Consider the following 23,067-nt stretch of genomic DNA (forward strand, 5'->3'; position numbering starts at 1 on the left):
ACGGTGTTCACTATTACTGTAAGCTTACATATGCAGATTATATATCGTTATTCTATAAGATGGTTAAAGAAAACAAAATGAAGACAAAAATACATGACAAATGATTTCTAGATTCATAAATAAGTATGCATTTTAATGGAAAGTTTAAAGTTGGTTAGTAGCATAAAGGGCAGAATTTAATCAAACTAAGAATCATAAAACTGTATGGTAAGATAAATTAATGAAAAGGGATCACGTGCACAGATTTTAAACGCCAGGCTATTGTTCTGCGCCTCAAAACTTTAGCTTGTTTGCGCGCTTGGCTTGTGGTGGGCGTGCCCATGACGCACCGAACACGGATAAATAGCGCGCGCTGAGCGCATCTCAGACAGAAACCTCTGGTCGCCAGAAAAGACAAGATCTCTGTAAGCATCGAGAATGACTCCGGCTGTGTCTTTCCCGCCTCGCAGTGTCAGCACAGTGGCCATGAGAAAAGAGGCCTCGGAGCTCAGAAAAACTTTAAAACCTCTGATGGAGAAGCGCAGACGAGCGCGCATCAACGACTGCCTGAACCAGCTGAAAAACCTCATCGTTCCTCTAATGGGAAAAGATGTAAGTAAAAGTTCATTTTCATTTGCAGAACCACAAAGATCTGGTCTGAAATATAATGAATTTAAAGCAATTTGCAGTTTGAACTTACGTTTCTTTTGTTTTCTGTTTTAGAACTGTCGCTACTCGAAGCTTGAGAAAGCAGACATCCTGGAACTGACGGTCAAATTCTTGGCCGATGTCCCTAAAATGCCTACAAATGGTGCGCGCTGTTTGTTTTTTGTTTTTTTTTTAAATTATTATTCGTTTTGTGTTTTTTTTAATCTAACGTAGTACCACATCTTTTTTGCAAAGAAAACTAAATGTGTTATTTGTTCTTGTCCCCAGATGTTACAGTAAGTTACAGAAAAGGCTATGAAGCGTGCTTACAGCGGGTCTCTGCGCTCCTCCCGCGCACGAGCCTCGACCAACAAACCTGCGCACGTGTGCACGACTTCGTCCAGCAGTCACTGCGTTCGAGTTCATCGTCCTGCAGCACGTGCAGTGCTCGCGCATCCACCGCGCCATCGCCGGTGCAACACGAGCGGCTTCTGAGCCTGAAGTGGATCGAAATCACCCGGAGAGAAAAGCGCGCGCGCGTCACACCGGAGAGACCACAGGATGCGCCACATGCTGTCGCTCAGCCCATGTGGAGACCTTGGTAGATGCGGAAAGGCGGCGCATTGTTTCATGCCACTTGTCAAATAATGTACATAAACAGCCCAGAAATGTGTTGTGAATATTTGCAGATGTGTATAAGGTGCTGACTTGAGGTACTAAGTCAAGTTGATTTACTTAAGTATTGTATACTTCTCGTTCGCTTTTGTCAAAATTCGCTCGTTTGTAACTTTCGGTTCGTTTTCTCAGAGATCCTGCGCGTGACCTGTAAATAACTCGGTTATTCGGTTTGGGCTTAATTGGGTGAGGGCTTGTAGAAAACGCCTATGTAAAACCCCGTGGGTTGTCCAGTGTAAAACCTGCACTTCCACTTCAGGATTCTGTCTACTTCAGGATTCTGAGTCTGTGCAGATTATTTTACTTGAAGCACACTATGTTGTGTTAGAAATGTCTCATTTTAGAGACGTGGTGTTTCTGTGTTTAGCTATAAACACGTTTGGTGTGTTATACAGTCTCGGTTTATAGAGACGTGCTATTTATTATTGTTTATTGTTTTTTGTAAACACGTTTGATGTGTTATACAGTCTCATTTTATTTAGAGACGTGCTTTTTGTTTATTGTTTACTTGTAAACACGTTATGTTGTGTTATACAGTCTCATTTTATAGAGACGTGCTTTTTATTATTGTTTATTGTAAACACGTTTGATGTGTTATACAGTCTCATTTTATAGAGACGTGCTATTTATTAATGTTTATTGTACACACGTTATGATGTGTTATACAGTCTCATTTTATAGAGACGTGCTATTTATTATTGTTTATTGTAAACACGTTTGATGTGTTATACAGTCTCATTTTATTTAGAGACGTGCTTTTTGTTTATTGTTTACTCGTAAACACGTTTGATGTGTTATACAGTCTCATTTTATAGAGACGTGCTTTTTATTATTGTTTATTGTTTACTTGAAAACACATTATGATGTGTTATACAGTCTCATTTTTAGAGACGTGCAATTTACTGTTTAATTCTAAACACATTTTGATGTTATACAGTTTCCTTTTTAGAGACGTCATTTATTTCTTTATTGTTTACATGTAAACACGTAGTGTTGTCTTCAAAAGTCTCTTTTTTACGAGATGTAAGTACTGTTTTGTTTACGTAATTATTCTTATTATGTATTATACTTTTAAATAAAAGATCTGGGCTAATCATTTTGTTTGCCACTGTTTATGCGACTTGAGCACAAAAACATCACTGGACTGGATAAGCATCATACTCCAGTTTACTTGCAGAAAATACACAAGTCTACATGGTGTAGGATTATAATCTGGGTGTCAAACATGGGGATGTGGTAGCTCAGTGGTTAAGGTGTTGGGCTACTGTAAATGTAAATGTAAATGTAAACATGACTCAACCATCACTATTGTGAGGGTCAATAGTGAAGAACCTGTTACTTTCTACCTGGTGTGGCATCACACCATTCTGTAAAACACGGAGGTTATTTATAAATTTTTACTCATGATTTGTATTGTAACACAGTACATTATATTACATTATATTAAGTGCACTATAATTGAGAATTCAAGATGACGTGGAACCCAAATCACGTGAGATTACCCGAGAGACGGTCTCTGCTGCCACCGTGTGGTGAAATTAATTAACGCACATTCAAGCATATAACTTTCGCTTTTAACGCATAAGAAAAATAAATAGTAAATATCCCAATTAAAAAGAAAGTAAACAGCATTCAAAATACAAATAGTAAGTTAAAAGAAATAGGAAAAGTATTCATAGTATGTTTCAAGGTTCACCTGTTTTCTCACAGCTATGCCTTTCATTCACAAATGTAATTAGAGTACTGTACTGAGGTGATGTTCTGTTTATGGCTACTTTTATGCACAATATGACAATATTCATCTGAGTTGTGTTTTCCTGTATATGCTCCAGGTATGACTGTTGCCCTAACTTTTAGCCATTCTATCTATCTATCTATCTATCTATCTATCTATCTATCTATCTATCTATCTATCTATCTATCTATCTATCTATCTATCTATCTATCTATCTATCTAAAACACGAGGTCACGATAGCATCCACGACACGTCACTCTAGTACTTTATTCCTTTTTGTTTACTTTCTGTGTGTTTGGTCACCCTACAGTGATAACGTACAAGAACTGCTTAACAGCGGGCAGTTCACTCTAGACACTTTTTCACCAGTTTTAAAAAGTTTTTTGGAACTCTTAGTTGAAGGAGCAGCTGCGCTCTATGGTACATGGAGGAGACGCCGGCGAGGGAAGCGCGTCGGTGCGCTTGTAAAGCTGCGGCATTCACCTTGACTCAGTCACTCAATCCCGGACAGTGTGTTACTTCTCTCGAGCTTCCACTTACACCGAGCGGATCGCGTAACAGAGCTATCGGGTAAAATGAAAGGTGGCAGAATCTGCTTCTACATTAACGAACGTTGGTGCACAGATGTCACAGTGCTGAATAAATACTACAGCCCAAACATGATTCGATTAATTCTGATCCTGCATTAGTGTGGAAAGACCTGCAAGACATCACAAACTACAATTCCATCTGTAAGTGGATCAGCAGCTTCCTGACAGGCAGGAAACAACAGGTGAGACTGGGAAGTGTTACCTCCAGAATTCAGACAATCAGCACTGGTGTTCCTTAGTGATATGTCCTCTCCCCACTGCTATCTCATTCTATACTAATGACTGCACTTCAAGTGACCCAACTGTTAAACTCCTGAAATTTGCAGATGATTCTGCATACCAGTAGGAGGTAAAGCGGCTGGTGCTATGGTGCAAATTCCTTGTGTGTGTCAAAACACTTGGCCAATAAACCTGGTTCTGATTCTTATTCTGATCTATCTATATACAGTAGCTCAATGTATAGTATTTGTATAAATATAGTGTAGATAAAATGTATATATAGAGCTACTGGCACATCTGACTGGATAATTGCATGAACGTCAAGGTGTACATGTTCCTATTAAAGTGACCGGTGTCTGTCAAATACTTATCCATTTGCAAAAAAAAAAGTAATCTAATACACATTTAAACAACGTTCTAAGATTTATTTTATTTGAAATCACCACCAAATATTTAAAACAATGTATATTATCTAACACATGTACACCTATAATAGCACAAGATATCCGGTGAATCGATTCACCCTCCAAAGCTCGTGTGCTCAGAGTCATTCGTTTTCATTCGGAGGTGCTGTCCAACAGAAGTGCTGAAAACACACCGCCTATCATGTCTGCTCCAACTTCCCAGTCATCTTCACCGTCCATTCAGATATGCAGGTAAGATGTAAGCAATATGACTCTAGCTTAAAGACTCGGTTTTCTCAGTGCTGCGTAGATTCCATCCATTGCATCCTTCATTTAGAGACTAACGTCGCAACACGTCGCAACCGTGTGCACGGCCCCGATAATCCCCCACGTTAATCTACAACAGACAGATCACGTAACATTACATTGAGCCTGTGCGCACTTTGCAGGTATGAAATAATAAGAACAGTAAGAATCATCAGTAATATAATAAAAGCTAGGGGTATGAATGAGCATTGCTTTTGGCTTGTGTGACTTTACAGACAGCCTCTAGCATCTAGATATCGGATGCCGGTATTTTTCCTGTTTCCTGGTATGTAGCATGTGATGCCCTCTACTTGCATGATGCAGAAAAAATATTTCATAGCTTACAAGGTTATTCAGAGGTCATTACGGCTATAGAAGGGGAGTGAATAGCCGTATACCCTGCAGATATAATGGTTTATCTATATAGCTCGTGCGAGTTGTGGAGATATATGGAAAGGGCAGGACATGAATGTTCAAAGCCTGATTTTTGTCTGCGTGTATCAGGTATGGTGTTTTAGACAGGAAGAAAAAAACTAAAGGAAACACGCGTACAGTAAATAAACTGAATAATTTCATAATTCCAGCATTAACAACCGATAAATTAGTTGTCTCGTTGGTCCAGTCATTCTCTCCTGGTTGTAGTGCCTCTAGTGGCAGCCATATGCATGTACACTCATTACAGACGTAAGAGCAACGTCATCACGCACGTAAACTCACGGCTGAAGCCCAAATAGCATTATTTTCCCTATATATATGCACTACGTCCTGGATCTTAAAGGCATATGTAGTGCAAATATATAGCCAATAGAGGGCCAAATTGGATTGAGCCCACGTGTCACAGCGCAGTACAATGTTTCGTCTTCCTGCAAACATAATGATGCGGCGTCTGGAGCTTGTGGCCTCTAGGTATGTAAACTGCCATGTTAATGTCTACAGCGAAAGTGGCTTAAAGTTTGAATGAGCTTGTTGCTATGCGGAAGTAAAAGACTTGTATTGAACTTAACCACATTGCCCTATTAAAGATACCTTTGTAAACTTTTTTTTTTTTTAATAGATGCGGAAGTAAAAGACTTGTATTGAACTTAACCACATTGCCCTATTAAAGATACCTTTGTAAACTTTTTTTTTTAAATAGATGCAAAACTAAACTTAGACCACCTCATTGATGTAAAGCAGTTTTCACATATTTCACACATTTCTTGGTTTATCCAGCCAGAAGGTTGTGTGTTCGAATCCCAAGTCCAACAGGCTGCCACTGCTGGGCCCCTGAGCAGCAAAGGTCCTTAAACCTCAATTGTAGTAAAAGTAATAAAAAAAAGTAAGTAGTTTTTGTTGTAAGGGTGTTTGCTAAATCCTGTAAATGTAAATACTGTAAGTAATTGCATTTTTGGTAACCTAGTCTGGCTGCTGGCAGGATTTTGGTACACGACATAATTAAAAACATATAAAAAGTGTTATTCGGATTGTTCTCCAGAACGGGACAATACTAGGTTTTATACAGATGTTACAAGTCTAAGTTTTAAACTAGTACCATTTACTAAACCCAAAACCCAAGATGTTTGTTTCTAAGAGTGCACTGCGTTTTTTATTCTGAACATCCGAACATCGCTAAAGGCGAGGCTAATCTGCACTCTTGCAGTGTTTATTAGGTGACATTTATGAGTTTGAGACTCTAGAATATGAACTATGGACTTTCATGGAGTTTTGGGATATGTAGTCTGGCTCTCCATTAGATACTGTGGCACACAGGCTGTTAGTTTACAGATCTTATCATTTGTAGACTGGAGCCCGACTGTTCGATCAACCGGTCGTCTGATGGCATAGTGATACAAAGTGAGAAAACATCACAGAAATTCCACTCACTGAACATACTAAATATACTGCACACATACAAACATCATAAATTCTTAAAATTCTCTAAATTCAGAAAGACAGGCAACCGTGACACATGATTTGCAACAAAGGTCCTCAAAGCTATCCAGCACTTTGCCTGAACAGTTCTCTATTGCAAAGACATCCAGTAATAAGATAACATGCTTCATGTGTGAGAGATTACAACCTTACAATTGTTTGCAACTTGTTTATTTAGCAAAGCTTTTGGAAAACTGTACTGAGTTGCAGTAGTGTTACTGGTAGATGGGGCCTACTAAGGGTCAGTTATGCTGCTGAGTCATTGTAGCATGTTAGCGCCAATAGACACACACTAACACTTCATCTTTCTATAGGACACCATTACTTTACATTACTCTACATTATTCTAAATTAATTATACAGTTTGAACCTTATCAATTATTGTTGATGTTAGTGAGTCACCTTATGTTTATTCACAGCATATTTCAGGAGTTCTTGAAATCTAGTTCCCAAGTAACTGGATATTTATGAATACCACATGGATGAAAATCATGTCGAGTTTGAAAATATGTCTTAATCATTGTGCTCAACCATATGCTGCTTTGGGTTTAACTCAATACGTGTTTAATTCTAAATATTATTTAGCTTCTCTACTCATGTATTAAGCATCTGTATTGATTTAAAAACTCAACATTTATCCAGGCTAATGGACCATCAGTGTATGTATATTTACTTAACACCTTGTATGGGTTGTAATGGCTTTTAATAGATTTTAATAGTCCGCAACAGAGAACTGTAAAGACGCACACTATTTATTTAGTTAACCTGTTACATGGATACCAAATTCACCCACCTATGTGGATAGAAGAGATGACGTCAAAAATGATATGCTGAGCGTTTTAAATACAATGGTTGAGCTGTGAGATGAGTTAGTTTCACCCTGAAACCATCTGAAACATGTTGAATAGTCGGATTTTACTGAAAGAAATCCAAATATTTCTGCGCTATACTCTACTCAGGTAGGAATATATTAAAATGTACAGCTTATGGACCTATCTTGTTCTACAGTATAGAGTTCTGATATTTTGTACAATGTGGAAAGCATAAAAGGCTTTAGATTAAAAAGCATACAAGATTATTGAAGAGAAATTATGCACAGTTTCTAGGATCATGCTTATGAAAATTGAGGCATACGTATTAAAGATTGCTTGTTTATGATCAACTCAGCGTGCCTATCTGTGGCTCTGCTCAGAGTAGAAAATGGCCTTTTACAATGAAATAAAATACAGGAAGTTTAGACACAAGATCGCATGACACACCTTAAGTCATCAGATCAGCGTTAAATATACAATCGTGATAAATCTTTGGGTGTAAGGATTTGTCTTATTTTCATGATATCAGTGGCGTGGTACATTGGTGGTGACAAGTAATTTCTCTGGAATTATTATTCCTTCCTAACAGGAACTGTTAGTAGATGCTGTTGCTCTATTTCACTGCCGTAATAAAAGCTGACTTATCAGACATTTTCAGTCAGTATTAACAACAAACTATTTTATTGCTGCAAGCCTGCTATATGATTCGTTAGGACACTGTTAGGTTTCTGTATGTAGAGTATCATGCTTCTGTGATCAGTTGCTGGCAAGTCCACGATAACACTGGTACAGAGACAGACATCACAACTAAAGCTTTTTGGTTAGTAATACACTGTATACAACTGCCACAATAAAGTTAGAACATACACTCCTGAACAAAATCATAAGACCGGGGGAAACATACAGAGTATTCGCATTTCTTTTTGCTGGTGGATCGTAACCAGGTTGTAATGTCTGCTTCAAAATGTCAAAAGAAGAAACAGGAGCAAGAGACAAAAAGTAGAGAGTAGGTAATTTATTAAAAACTGCATTTAAACTCAAACAGGCTGTTCATCAGCTGATCAAACATTTAAGACCATAGTCTTAAAAAACAGAACTAAAAGTGTCAAAAGGTCTCAGTAGTGAGGAGCCCCACCATTCTTGTTGACACTCGATTCTGCATGCTTGATGCGACTGTTTCCAGGAGGCTGGTCTGAACGTTGCCCAATGTGGTGAAGATGGCTTCATGATGGGCATCCATGGTCTGGAACTGATACCGGTTGTTTTAAACTTTGCTTGCCGTTAATCCCCAAACATTCTCAAGGGGCTTTAGATCAGGGGATCACAGGATAATCCAAAAGAGCGACATTATTCTCCTGGAAGACGTCCTTCGTCAGGCGGGTGAACTGCAGCCTTGTCCTGTTGAAAGACCCAGTCATTACTGCACTGACGAGGGCGCGCAGCCAAGAGGGATGCCCACTGCAACATGTCTCCTTGTCCTCTTTGGAATCCATCAGGACCATCCAGGTTACATTATTTGTCAGAGAATAAAAATCTCTTCCATCTTTCAATGTCCCATGTTTGGTGCTCCCTTACATATTCCAAACAGGCAGGTTTGTGGTGTGGGAGGAGACGTGGCTTTTGTTCTTTAAGCCCTTCTTTCACAGATGCCGTCTTATGGCTATTAGGCTGCAGTCATCATCAGTAAGGGCCTTAATATGGGTCATGGATCGGCCTGTGTCTTCATGGCTCCTCCGGCTCAGTGCAGGTGAAATTTTTTTGGGTCTACCATTTGATTTTTTTTTTGTCCCATAACTCTCAGGATCTTACATCATCCAAACTCAGCAGCGATGGTTCGTTGTGAGAGCCCTTGCTTGTGCAGCTCAACAATCCTGCCACATTTGAAGACAGAAACCTTTTTGCTTTTGCCATCAGGAGATCATGACAGTGTGACTGTCTGAAGGACAATGAAAGCCATATTTTTGCACAGATTTGAACTTTTTAAGGCTACGGTCTTAAACCTTTGATCAGCTGATAAATAGCCTGTTTAAGTTTAAATTCTACTTTTGACATTTTGCAATACTTACAAACTATTTACTGTCCACCAGGATGAAATGCGAATACTTGTAATGTTTCCCTGGTCTTAAGATTTTGTTGAGTGTGCCAGCACAAATAAATTCAATCCTGAACATTAGCACACTAAAAACAAACCTTTTTTTCTTCTGGTAAAAATGTGAATCCTGCTTTTTATGAATAAAGGATCTGTGATTTCTTGTAGAAAAAAGAACGACCATAGAACAGTAATCAAGACACATGGTCTTAAATAAAACAATCTCCTCTATAAATTGAAGTCTGTATAGTTCCAGTCTATGTGACACCAGAAAATCCTAGTTTTACTCACAAATCTACTTTTCACAGCATTTACTGAAGAATTGGTATTAATTACTGTTTATAATATGATCAGCCTGAAGACCTTGGTAACTTGTGTGGAATTAGGGATAAGGGGAAATCAATAACACACAAGAGTCCTTGTCACAACCATGGAAGGAAGGAGACGGACCCGTACACAGGATAGCATCAAAGGAATGGGGTTTAATAATGATAAAGACAAATACAGTAAATGACGAGGACTAAAATAATACAAACAATGAAACCTAACCTTGACTAGACATAACCAATGATTCCACGCTGCCTATACAAAAGATAATGATGACACAATTAGGATCAGGTGTGGAGGCAGGGAGGAGCAGACGAAGGCGGGGCAGACATGTGACAACAACAATAACAAACACACATGGCCGAAAGTCCGGGCTGATCCTGACGGTCCTTCATGGTAGCATCAAAGAATCAAAATCACCTAAATTTTTAACATATTTTATTGATTATAATCTGTGACAATTTTTGTTTGTTTTAAGTCAACATATAATAATGCAGACTTTATTGATTTCCACCCAGTTACAGCATGAGCTTTCTCTGTACATTCATTACGTAATTTCCTCTGCACAGTCATACGTAATACCGCATAGCAAAATGCAGGTTTTTCACTTGCTCAGTGCAGTTTGGGATACTAGCACTCGTCTACTCCTCTAATATAAAGTACACATTTCCATACCAGTTAAACTTGCTCAGAACTTCACCACAGCAGTGTCAATCTCAGTCACAGTTTCAGTCACCGCTTGTTTGCTCTCATTGGCCCAGAACTGGTCTGTGAGGACTGAGTAAGGGCAGGGCCAGTCTGGATGAGAGCTATGTTAGTGGTGGAGACAGTGATGATATCACAGTGTGTACTGGTACAGCAAATAAAAGGCCTGGTTTTGCTCTGGTTTGGCTTAGAAACACAAACAGACTCTCCAATACGTGACTCAGGAGTTTTACTCGGTGAAAAAATGGCTCATATTCAGCTTACCAGGTAGTTACACATTGGATTTCTGTTTGTTAATTAGCTTATTATAATGTTTTATATTCTAATGTACTTTCAGCCATATTCTGTGTCTCATGCCATGTCTACATGAAGTAAGTTTGATTTAAAAAGTGTAGTGATGTAATTAGCAGTAAAATGTCTGAGAATGCAGAAGTTTGCTTTCAGATTTGTACATTCAATATAAAATTTAAAAGAAAACTATGGGCATCTATCTAGGTAAAAGGTATAAGAGATGGTACAAATAAGAGAAACACTTCAGCGACAAGGAATGTTACATGCTGTACTTTCCTCTGATACGGTTTCCTGTTTAACATCTACACAAACCGGTTGAAGGTGCCAGATAAATGTGTATCACCAGATAACATACTGTAGGTTGTGCAACCTGCTGGCACGTAGCCAAATTCATTATTGTTTCTTTGGCTTCAAGTGTTTTCATTGGATTATACTTTACACTTTCAGCCTATTATAAACGATTATAAACTACAGTCTGTAACTAGATTTGTAAAGTTTGTCGCAACAAACTTTGATGTTGGCTTTGACGAGGCAAGTATTCGCAAATGCCGGTGCTTTTTGAAGGCAAGTGGACATAAAACTTGTGAAATCTGGAGGCAAGTGGAGACGTGCATGTGACGTCATCCGAAAACCTGTGATGCAATTCCCCTCCTTGGGCTGAATGTTTTGATATGCCACATGTAAATGTGCTAATGTTGTTTGTTTTCACGTGACATCATCAGAATACCCGTGAGGTAGTTCCCCTCATTGTTCTGAGTGTTTTGATATGTCACATGTCCATGTAAAAAGTTTTTTGATTTTGCATATTTTGGGGCGGGGCTGTGGGACAACCAAAAGGCCAGTCGGTACACCAATTTAAAACTTTGTTCAGTGTCACCCTAAAGGATTTTGGTGTAGATAGTTCAAAAGATTGCCGAGTTATAAACCTCCAAAGTTTATAATGGAAGTCTATGGGGAAAAGGCATATCTGAATTTGGTGCATGTGGCTCGAAAGCTCTAGGAGGATTTACTCTTGATAAATTTTTATCCAAGCTTAAATAGGAAAACAGAATGTTGGCTTCTACAAAGCCAACATAATTACGTGTCCCCATCTTAGGCAGGTTTAACCAATAACCGGTTACATTGATATGGATGATTAATATGTCTCAAATGAATGCAATGTAGATATTTCCCCAGGCTTTAACAGCATGTTTAAAAGAAAAGCTACAGTGTACTGACTCATCAACCGGAAAATCCAAAATGAGGCATGCTGGATGTTGCTGACTCATATCCAGTTAGTAATGGTGAAACTAACAGGGTTTGTTTGTGATTCCTAGAATTATGCGTCCAGATGACGCCAACATCGTGGGTAACGTCCATGGTGGGACAATCCTGAAGATGATTGAGGAGGCTGGGTGCATTATAGGAACCCGCCACTGTAATACTCAAACTGGGGTGAGTTATTCTCCCACGCACATTAAACTGAATTCTTATTCATTTTCACCTCCTGATTTTTACAATTAATTCAATCAAATGTACAGTATACGGTTTTGTTTGAGCACGATACCATCTAACTTGGTGTGTGTTTGGTGTATGAAACCTTTCTTCTATAATATATGATTCAGGATATCATGTGGATATCTTTTTTCACCTTTTCACCAAATTTCAATTGAAAAGCAAATGGAAAAGATTTAGAGCAAAACAACATCTTATAGCATGGTTGCATGATCATGCATAACCCCTTAACTAATGTTTTGTTGGTCCAAACTGAAGATAAGCAGCCACATAAGTGGATGCTGCCACCACCACAAGCTGTCATGTTTTGTCCAAAAAGGTTTCTTTGGTCTCATCAGACCATAACACATTTTGCGACATAGTTCAAATTACGTTTTTTTTTTGGTAAGAAAAGGCTTCCATCTAGATGCCTTATTCCATGCCCAAGAGAATTGTTGTCCAATTCAGGAACTGACCAGTACTTGCCAGATATTTATGCAGCTACTTTAATGTTATTGTAGGCAGTTCATTGTATGATTTAGACATTTGTTTGTGCCCCCTCCTGGTCTGTCTCTTTTAACAAAAAAAGTTAACATTTCATGCTTGGTAAAAACTTTGTTTGTTGACCATGACTTCATCCACCCAAATCAAACCAAGATGATATCACCCTACAAAAAAACTTATGTTAATTTGGCATAAATCAGAATCCCTTTATTGATGACAGGTCTATGATTAATAACTTTTAAACTCGTGTTTGAATATGATTGGGTGTATCCTGATTACTTTCACCCGTTAAAAAGGGTGCGGATGCTTGTGCAACCAATGTTCTGACAAAGATCTGACATGATCTGATAATATCTGTCATTTCATCTTGGTTTCATTTTTCTTTTAAATTACAAAAAAATGCTACTGTACTCCTCTTCAGAGTAATTATCACAACTGCAAAGTTTTGAATTTGAATTGAATTTCTAATAAAGATTAAAAGGACATTTTTTTTTTCTGCCTTGTTTTTGAATGTTGCCAAGCATCTGGATATGTGCTATACCTACTTAAACCCTAATTTGCATTAAAAGCTCTTCAGTTGTCAGACTCTTTCATCCAAAAAGGCTTACAGTTTGAGCTCAGAAGATGAGGGTTAAGGGCCTTCCTCAAGGGCCCAATGTCAGTGTCATCTTGGTGGTACTGGGATTCAAAACCCACAACTTTACAATCAGTAATTGAAAGCCTTGACCACTTTAAGGGACAGATGTAGTAGTATATGTTTCTTTTTGACTTATACCCTTTGGATGTAATCTATAGTGTATATTATACTGTATATATGACGTTTACTGACAGGAACAATTTAAAAAAAAACAAAAAAACAGCTTCAGTGCACCTTGGCATAGATTCTACAAATCCTTATAGCTGCACTGAGTTATGAGCACCTTTTTTCCAAAAAATATTCCCTCAGTCAGTGGTTTGATAGAGTACTGTGTCTAGCACATCACACATCCAAAATCTCCATTAGTCTTTGAATGTTTATGAACTTGTAACTGTTAAGGTCATCGCATAAGATTTACATCCTTTTCAACGACATCAAAACCTTTCAGTAAGCCCTTGGGCTAAAGGAAAGCAATCCGAATAAAATCGTATCGATTAGCAGTGATTCTTCCCTTTGAAAAAAACCTTGCTAATAAAATATCTGGATTAAATCGGCAGTAGTGTTGATGGTTACAGATTGCTGTGGATCATTGAAAGCTTTATAGCAACAAGAAAGTGCTTGCTTCTCAGAATTAGGTGAGGGTTGTCAAACCACGGTTTCCGTCAAATTCAATCACTCCGATGTTAAGAAGTCGAGGCAAGCTTTAAGTGTCGAGAAATGAGCATCTTCACTTTATTCTTCTTATCGACAGTCGAGAAATGTTCTAAAATATAGGATGCCACTTTTCAGATTTTAAATGATAAGATAATTATAAGACAGAGAGTCATGTTATCTTAGAATATTAGCTTGTCACTGCTTGCTTGTACTTTCCATAGCATGAATTATCTCTTACATCTTAATTGGCACAGTGGTCTATATAAAGCCCATAGGAATTAGGACTGCGAGGCATCAAGCATGAACCTTATGAATAGACCTGCTTACCACCATGCATGACTACACTGCAGGATTTCTTTTTATCTTTCTGTTAAACCAGTCAAGGCACATAAGCATTTTACAGAAAGCTTTGAATACTAAAATCTTTGCATTGCATTTTGAGAAGCTATGCTACGTAAGAAGCTAAGTGTTCCCTCCTACTATTTAATTTAATACTTTCAATAAAGTTAAAGTGAAACAGATGTTTTCAGTAGTGAAATTTGCTGAGTTGATTCTTTTTACCAGCTGATCATACACTGCAAGGGCTCAGTTTATTTCAAGCAAGAAGTCTTTTAGATATTGGTGATCGGTTGAGATTTTTAGGGTTGAGATGCTAGATATGTTTATCTGGTGTAGATCTTAACCATGAAGAAAATGCAACATGGTCTCATTCCTGCCACAAAATTATGTATGTATGCATGTGTTTTGGAAAGAGTTTCTATATGGTGAAAAACATTAAGGTGGAGTTAAATCCTGTCTTTCTTTTTATTAATTAAATAATTTAAACACATTTAATATGTCAGTCACCTAAACTAGTGTGTTTAAAGGTTTACTTTTTTTTTTTTACATTAAATGAAAAAAACAATACAAATACAAAAAAAAAAAAAAAATCCGTATAAAATTGTTCAAGTGTTTTAAGAGTAGTACAGTCAAACACACCACCATGATAAGAGGATATAAAATTGTTGCTCAATGTAGGTAAATAGCTTAAATAATATTTTGATTCTTTAGTTCAAACAAGTGACTTTGTTTTAATGTTCCTTTACTCAGTAGGTATTGATGAATACGAGGTATTCGTGTTTCATGTATTGAATGCTATTCATCTTTTAGTGTCTTTTGCAGTAAAACATTTTTCAAATATTTTTAAACAGGTTTAACTCAGTAATCTGTCTAGAATTTGGCTTTGAAAAAGTAAAAAAAAACTTTGAAGAGCTTGAATCATTTGCACTGTTGAGGTTTTTGGTGAGCAGTTTGTTAGTCCTCAAGACATTTGTTCATTCTAGATGTCTGTATGAGCTATTATTGAAGATAGATAGATAGATAGATAGATAGATAGATAGATAGATAGATAGATAGATAGATCCTCTGAGAGAAGAGTTTCCATAGGTTTATCGTTCAGTTGAATGGGTTTATCGATCAGTTCTTACTGTATCCACTAGAGGGCAGCAGACAGCCGTGATTTTCTGAGGGTGGCCATTAACTTTTAAGAGAGTTAAAAAACAACAATCACCCCTTATAGTCAATTTGAACTATAGAAACTCTTTTACTTTATTTGAAGGCTACCTTTTTTTTTATCTGAAAGCTATTCAGTAGATCATAACATCTTGAACTACATAAGGCTAATCTACACGTGTTTCGTGTTGAATATACATGGTTGCCCATTAAAGTTAAGTACTGTTTAATTCCTAACAAATATCTAACAAAGGAGTGGGTCTCTTTACTCTCAAGAGAAGCCATGAAACAGTTACCTGAAAAGTCACAGAAGGTCAGAAGGCTGCTTCAAATGCTTCTTGTCATTTACCTTGCAGGACCGCTGCGTCGCCGCCCTGGCACGAGTGGAACGCACTGATTTCCTGTATCCCATGTTCATTGGCGAGGTGGCCCACGTGAGCGCCGAGATCACCTTCACCTCCAAACGCTCTGTGGAGGTGCAGGTCAGCGTGGTGTCTGAAAACATACTCACAGGTTAGTGGATATTTCATAACCGTGTGTCAGTTTTCATCTGACTAAAGTAGCATGTTTCTACACACATTTTGAAAGCTTTACTTAAAACATACACATTTACCAGACACCCTTACAGTTTAATTTCAGTTTATACAACTTAGGGTTAAGGGCCTTGCTTAGGGGCCCATCAGGGGCAATTTGGTGGACCTGAAATTCAAACTCACAACCTTCTGATCAGTAGTCCAGTGCCTTAACCACTATGCTACCACATTCCACGTGTACATATGTAGTCATTTTAAGCCCAGGCCTTGTGAAAAGATAATATTAGACAGATAAGGAGCCAATTTAACAAACAAAACTATAAAAATGGTGGTAGACAATGAATAAATATGGGCATAAAGATAGAATATTTATAATATTTGCATTTTACTATGAAGTAACAGTGACAGTCAGTGTGCTGGCATCTGGAATTGGAATTGTACTGGAGAATCTAAAATTTTGTCACATCCAAATGTTTTTTCCTTAAACTATTGCCATAAAGTTAGAAGCACACAAGCTGTAGAATTGCATTTTTTCTTCTAGGGGCAATAGTAGCTTAAGTGTTTAAGGCTCTGGTTTGTTGATTGGAGGATCAGGGTTCAAACCCCAGCACTGCCAAACTGCCACTGTTGGGCCCTTGAGCAAGGCCCTTAACCCTCTAAGCTACAGGAGTCTGTATCAAGGCTGACCCTGTGTTCTGAACCCAACCTCCAAATTTGGGAAATGTGTAAAGAAGAAAGAATTTAAAAGTATATGTGACAAAATAATACTATTTTGGATAAATAAATAATAAATAATACTATTTACTAGAACTAGGAGACTAAGAGATCCACCTGTTCCACCTGTGCACAAACAAATTTAGTGCCCCACACAGAGCCTTGAGCTCAACCCAATGACAACCTTTAGGATGACCTGAATGATGACCTCATTCCTCTTCACATGACCTTAGTGCCTGACATCACTAAAGCTCTTGGGGCTGAATCAACACAAATTCCCACAGCCACACTCCAATCTCTAGTGGAAAGCCTTCCCAGAAGAGTGGGGGTTCTTATAAGAGCAAAAGAAGACGAAATCCAAAATGAGACAGATGTGGGTGTGATGGTCAGGTGTCCACAAACCTTTGGCTGTATGGGGTACATGCAAAGGACAACCGTAACTCAGATTTGATTCTCTGGAAGATTTCATAATGCATTTACAAATCAGAAAGGGGTTCAAAAAGAAATGTTCAATATTCACGACTCTGTTTAAAATACAATTTAAATCAGTTTCATTGTTGGCAAATGTCATTGTCATCAGATACGCAAGATTAACTCCTGTGTACAAATGCTCAGATTTCCTCAGAGTCTTATCCTTATCCTTATCCTTATCGTGACACTTTGATGAATTTGATCTAACACGGATTATCGGGTTTTATATAATCCCTCTGGAGTGCACGCTGTATTTAAAGCAAAAGACACCAAACTCCAAGAAATATGTTTCACTTTATGTTCTGTGTGGTCCTTTATACTAGAGCGGAAGTCTGACTGGTTGCAGAGGTTTGAGAAAGCTTGCATTTGGTCAAAATGTAAAAAAATTTAAAACGTGTTAACAGACTTAGAAAGTACGCAGTTTCACATGACATGTTAATGACAGTAAGTCGCTTTGTTGCATTTCCACGTGCATATAATTTTCAAAGGTGTCACAGTTGGATGCTTATTTACCTGAATTTCTGGATGTGCGTCATACTCACTAAAATCATGGTTAAGCCATTTCACTTATTGTTTGGATTCGACAGTGACGTGTTATTTGTAGATTAGATTATATAACAAGGAGCTGTTGAATGAGATAATACCTGTATTTTTCAGCCACTAGTAGACAATGCATTGTTGTGGCTTGCTATATAGATAATCTCGATAAGTATGGTTGGAGGCAGCTGCATGTCTAAACACACTTCTCAGTTGTTTACGGCTTACAAACGTCTTTGTGAGGTTTGTTTTGCTGTAAGGAATTTTCCTTTTCATAAAACACGCTCCAGTCTGGTCTGATTGATTTGCTGTCAGTTGTAGGTTTAGAGTATTTCGTGAGCTTCTCTGAGGTGGGTGAGTCATAGTTTTTGAGAAAATTCCCCTCAGAACAGTAAAAAAAAAAACAAAAAAAAAAACATGATATGGATCCAAAAAGTTTCCCAGTTTGATGCATTCTTTGAAACAAGGAATGCTTTAAACCAGCATCTCAAGCATCTAAATAAAAGTATGGTGTATGATTTTTAGGCAGACGTCATTAAAGAATTCATTGGTTGTGTGTTGCCAGAGAAGAAGTGTCAGAAATCGAGAGAGCTGTGATGACTTTTGTTAAAAAGCCACTGATGATGATGACGACAGCGAACGATCAGTACAGTAGCGGTCATCGTTAAGCCTAAACAAAACACGATAATGGACGACACCAAAAAATAACACTAGTAGGTAATTAGGGGTGTAATGAGCATCGTGACATGAACTTTGCATGACATGAACATTTACTTTACATCAAGAATTGATGTGTGAGAATCAAAATTCTGGCAACTACGCATCAAATGCGATTATTCTGTTTGAACACATGTTCCAATCTGCTCAACCTATAGTGCTATGTACAGTGTGACTGAGAGCTTTGGGTCCCTTTGACCGACATGTGTTATATAGGTTATATGGTTACACAACCATGACATTTATATTTACAGCATATGGCAGATGCCCTTATACAGAGCAACATACAAAGTGCTTTTAAGTCTTTATCGTTGAATACATTAACTCTGGTTCACTAGGTTACAGACTTAAGATACCATGAGCCTAAATCACTGTTCACTTTTTTTTTCTTAATATACAGTACACACATACAACAAACAGGGCAGAAAGTGCTTTTTCAAGTGTTTCATGAATAAGTAGGTCTTTGAAAATAGCCCGTGACTCAGCTGTCCGGACCCCTAGGGGAAGTTCATTCCACCACCTTGGTGCCAGAACAGAAAAGAGTCTTGTAGTATACTTACTTCTTACCCTGAGAGATGGTGGAACCAGTCGAACAGTGCTGGTAGCTCTGAGGGTGTGAGGTCCAGTGCGAGGAGTGATAAGACCTTTGTGGTAAGAGGGAGCTGGTCCATTTTTGGCTTTGTAGGCAAGCATCAGTGTTTTGAATCTGATGCGTGCAGCTAGCTACCAGAAGCCAGTGGAGGGATTGTAGCAGCGGGGTGCTATGTGAGAACTTGGGCAGGTTGAAAACAAGTCATGCAGCTGCATTTTGGATCATATGCAGAGGAGCATGATAAATTATATTGACAAAAGTTTGAATTCGGGTGTTCCAATCATTTTCATGGCCAAAGGTGTATAAAATTAAGCCAGTTGGTATGCAGACTGCTTCTACAAACATTTGTGAAAGAATGGGTCACTCTCAGGAGCTCAGTGAATTCAAGCATGATACCATGATAAGTTGCCACCTGTACAATATGTCCATTCATGAAATTTCCTCACTACTAAATATTCTGTACTTAGTACAGATGCATAAAGGTCCATAAAGAGATGAATGAGTGAGTTTGGTGTGGAGGAACTTGACTGGCCTGCACAGAGTCCTGACCTCAACCCGGTAGAAACCTTTGGGATGAAATAAAGCAAAGACTATGAGCCAGGCCTTCTCAGCCTGACCTCACAAATGCACTTCTAGAGGAATGGTTAAACACACTCCTAAAACTTCCCAGAAGAGGTGAAGCTGTTATAGCTGTTAATGGTGGCCAACTCTATATCAAACCTTATAGATTAACAATGAAATGTCATTCAAGTTCATGTGCATGTAAAGGTAGACGTCCCAAAACTTTTGGCAGTGTAATTGTTAAAAAGACCTCTTTCAAATGAAAACTTCCCTGCTGCACTGCAGTCTGCAGTGCCTGAAAAAAATTGTTTTTCACTCAAGATTTTTGGGAGAAATTCTAAAATGTATGTATTTTAAGATATGCTGAACCTGTAGTCCATTTTGTTTGCAAAATTAAACCTATTCTGGTTATAGACCTATTTGATGGATTTTGTTTTGTACAGTCAAAAATGCATGTTGTTTTGCACTGGTTATGATTCAGAAATGAAACTGGAGGCGTTTCAATCCAGTTTATTTAAAAATATTCAATGAATCAAATTGAATCAATTCATGAATCAAATGGCATCGAATCGTGACTTGAGTGTGTTCTTACACCCCTATTGATAATGTATGTAAAATGTAGTCAGTTTCTTTAATCGCAGGTTTAATAATACAAAATCCGTACTATAATCTGATACAGTGAACATTCTGGAATAAAATTTTGACCAATATTTTATTGTGATCTCGTACAATGTGACGACAAACAGCTGAAATCACACACTGACCACAAGTATACTGTGATATCAAGTTGATGATATACAATGAATTCTTCACACCATTTCCTCTTAATTGAATTGAAGTGGAACTATGAATAACGGATATAACAACGAGGACTGAAACATGATTAACACAAAGCTAGAGCTATCCTCATGTAGGCCCTAGCTTTAAATGGTGCTTAATTATAAATAGGGATTTTTCATCAAAGCCTGATCACACACTTCTTTTTCTGCTCTCTCCCTCTCCATCCTGAATCTATTACCGTTCTAATCATAGCCCTATTCAAAGCCACAAACAGGGCAAGCTGTCCCCAGAATTTACAAATTCTTACCTGAAGAGATACTTCTTTGAGTGAGATAATGAATCAGTGATCAATGGCAGGAAAGAAAAAGGCAAGGCAGAAAACACATCAGGATGAGACAAAAGAGGTATCCCCAAGGTGCATGGTGTTACCACAGCAACCGAGTTGTCAAGGAAGCAGGGACGAGCTAGGGAGAGGTGAGATGCCTAGTCGATGGAAGGATCCGTGGAGGCAGACGGAGACAAGCATGTGCCTCTTGGGGTACTTTCTGGTGAGGAAGTGACAGGAACAAGAGACAACCGCAGACACAAAAAAATTATAATTAAGCACAGTTTATGTGACTGCATGTGAGGCTCCTTCTAGCTCTTGTTTATTAGAAATTTTCTACATACCAAAATAAATTTGTTTTACATAGTGAACATGGAACGATGTTGAACGATAACAGAAATGACAGAAGGCTAGCTTAAGTACCTGCATACTGCTAGAAGTGGTCAAGAATAGCACTGCAGGCTGCTACCACCACTATGCTTCAATGCAAGGATGGCTCTCTCAGGTTAAAAGGCAGCAGCGGCATTGGTTTCCTGAGCAGGGTTTCCGTGCCAAGGTTTCTTGGGTGGGGTTTCCTGGGTGGGGATTGGAATACTCATGCAAGGAGCTGCATTAACAGATTATTAAATCCCAATAATATTCAATTAGGCATCACTTCAGCTGTATAATGCTAGTGAACCTAGACTGACAAAAGTTTATGCTTTTACATTCTTTTACAAACCACATTTTTAGCCTGTTGATAGGATGCACACTACACAAACAATACAAGTCTTGATATCACGTACAGATCATAAAAAGATACTGTCATGTTGCCTGATGGAGCTGTATTTTGACATCATTTGACAGGCATTTAGCAAGACTGGAATAAATCTTCTAAGAAAAGGGCTTTCCATCAGTCTTGCCAGACACTGATTAATAGTTTTTCCACTACTTAAACTATCTTAAGTCCAAAGTTTATACCAGGATTGTGAAACAGTGTGTTTGGGGATTGCGGCTCCATGTCCATCTTACATCATTTGGTTGTGCATGTAGTTTTTATAAGGTCAATTTTGCTTGTCATGTCTTTACAGTTTAACAGCGACTTGGAGTCTAATAAGTTTAAGAAAACCAGTGAGATTTCTCTTGATAGCACCAATAGCACCAATTCTTGCTGCTGTGTATGTTTCAGCTTGAGTTGTATAGATTTATAAACCACACTCACATAATCCTCTAACTGACTTAATGATCAATGGATGTACTGTATAGAATAACATTTAAGTTAACACACTGTGTAACTGGACCATCATGGATAACAAGTAGGTATAAATTAGTTTCTTTGGCAATTTTATTTTCTTATATTCCCTTTATAGAACTGAATTTCATACACAGATTAACCGAAAAAAATGCAATTACATTGAATGTTAGATAACTCTCACTCACTTTTGGCAGAGCAAATGCTAGTATTAGGGATTTACCAGTGGTCTGAGTAGGAGTGGGTGATATAAATATTTTGGCTATGTAGCATATTTTAATGCAGTGGTCCCCAACCTTTTTTTCGCCGCGGACCGGTCAATGTTTGATAATTTTACCGTGGCTCGCTGGGGGTGGGTGGTGGGTGGGGTGGCGGCTATACAATTAAATTAAAATTAATAATTTTAATTTAATTCTATTTAAACATGCCTTTTTAACTCACTACAACGTTTAACCAATGAGAACGGTTCCATCAGGGGTAATAGGAAACAATGACACCCGAAGTGTTTTGCTTACAGTATGTCCAGTTTATTCCGTTGTATTGTTTTGGTTGCTGTCACTGCAGAAAACCCCGCTTTACACAGATAGCATGTCGGAAATGGCAATAGGGATTTAAGTGCTGTGGTGACAATCTCAGGGTATTCCGCCATGACTTTAATCCAGAACACCGGCAGAGTTTCTAACTTTCTAACGACATCTGTTTCGTACTCATTTTTGCTAATTTGTGGGTTAAATTTGAGCAAACACAATATACACGTACACCAAGCAATGTTAAACATGACAAACTACCGGTGAACAGAGAGAAGAGTGATACACACCTTCTCTCCACCAAAGCTACAACGCCACTGCCGCTTGCAGCCGCTCAGCTCCAGACGTCACCCGATATCATGATATTTTGCGAATGCACAGTATTAGTGTGGCTTTAGATGACGTCTCTCAGCCCCCGGAAAGTCCATGGTATGTCGCACAAACCCGAGAGAAATACACGACAGTAAATAAAATGGAAATAATTTAATGTTCCTTGGGCGGCCCGGTACCATTTGGTCCACGTACCGGTCTGCGGCCCGGGGGTTGGGGACCACTGTTTTAATTGACAGAATTCTTACCAAGATATCATGAAATCATAATATTACTTAATATAATATTTCCTAATCTG

At 38.2% G+C, this 23,067-nt stretch overlaps 2 protein-coding genes across 6 annotated transcripts in view; both read left to right on the forward strand.

The window, feature by feature from the left end:
• The first annotated feature begins 389 nt into the window (after window positions 1-389).
• Window positions 390-2,385, forward strand: LOC113656260 (transcription factor HES-2-like). Its single transcript, XM_027167440.2, has 3 exons — window positions 390-591; window positions 703-790; window positions 916-2,385. The coding sequence occupies exons 1-3, from the start codon at window positions 418-420 to the stop codon at window positions 1,230-1,232; spliced, it is 579 nt and encodes a 192-aa protein (XP_027023241.2). The 5' UTR covers window positions 390-417; the 3' UTR covers window positions 1,233-2,385.
• A 1,970-nt stretch (window positions 2,386-4,355) lies between these two features.
• The window catches only part of acot7 (acyl-CoA thioesterase 7), a 62,977-nt gene continuing 44,265 nt past the window's right edge, over window positions 4,356-23,067 (forward strand). For 2 of the 5 annotated variants that reach the window (XM_027167229.2, XM_047800035.1), the window contains exons 1-3: window positions 4,356-4,503; window positions 12,009-12,126; window positions 15,808-15,964. In XM_027167229.2, coding sequence (XP_027023030.1) covers window positions 4,454-4,503; window positions 12,009-12,126; window positions 15,808-15,964 — 325 coding nt within the window. In that variant the 5' untranslated portion in view covers window positions 4,356-4,453. Of the gene's footprint in view, window positions 4,504-5,304; window positions 5,464-10,538; window positions 10,669-12,008; window positions 12,127-15,807; window positions 15,965-23,067 lie in introns of those variants that run through there. The other 3 variants (XM_047800034.1, XM_027167228.2, XM_027167227.2) reach the window with 3 other exon arrangements.

Source organism: Tachysurus fulvidraco, chromosome 14, assembly GCF_022655615.1.
Source record: "Tachysurus fulvidraco isolate hzauxx_2018 chromosome 14, HZAU_PFXX_2.0, whole genome shotgun sequence".
Taxonomy (NCBI): domain Eukaryota; kingdom Metazoa; phylum Chordata; class Actinopteri; order Siluriformes; family Bagridae; genus Tachysurus; species Tachysurus fulvidraco.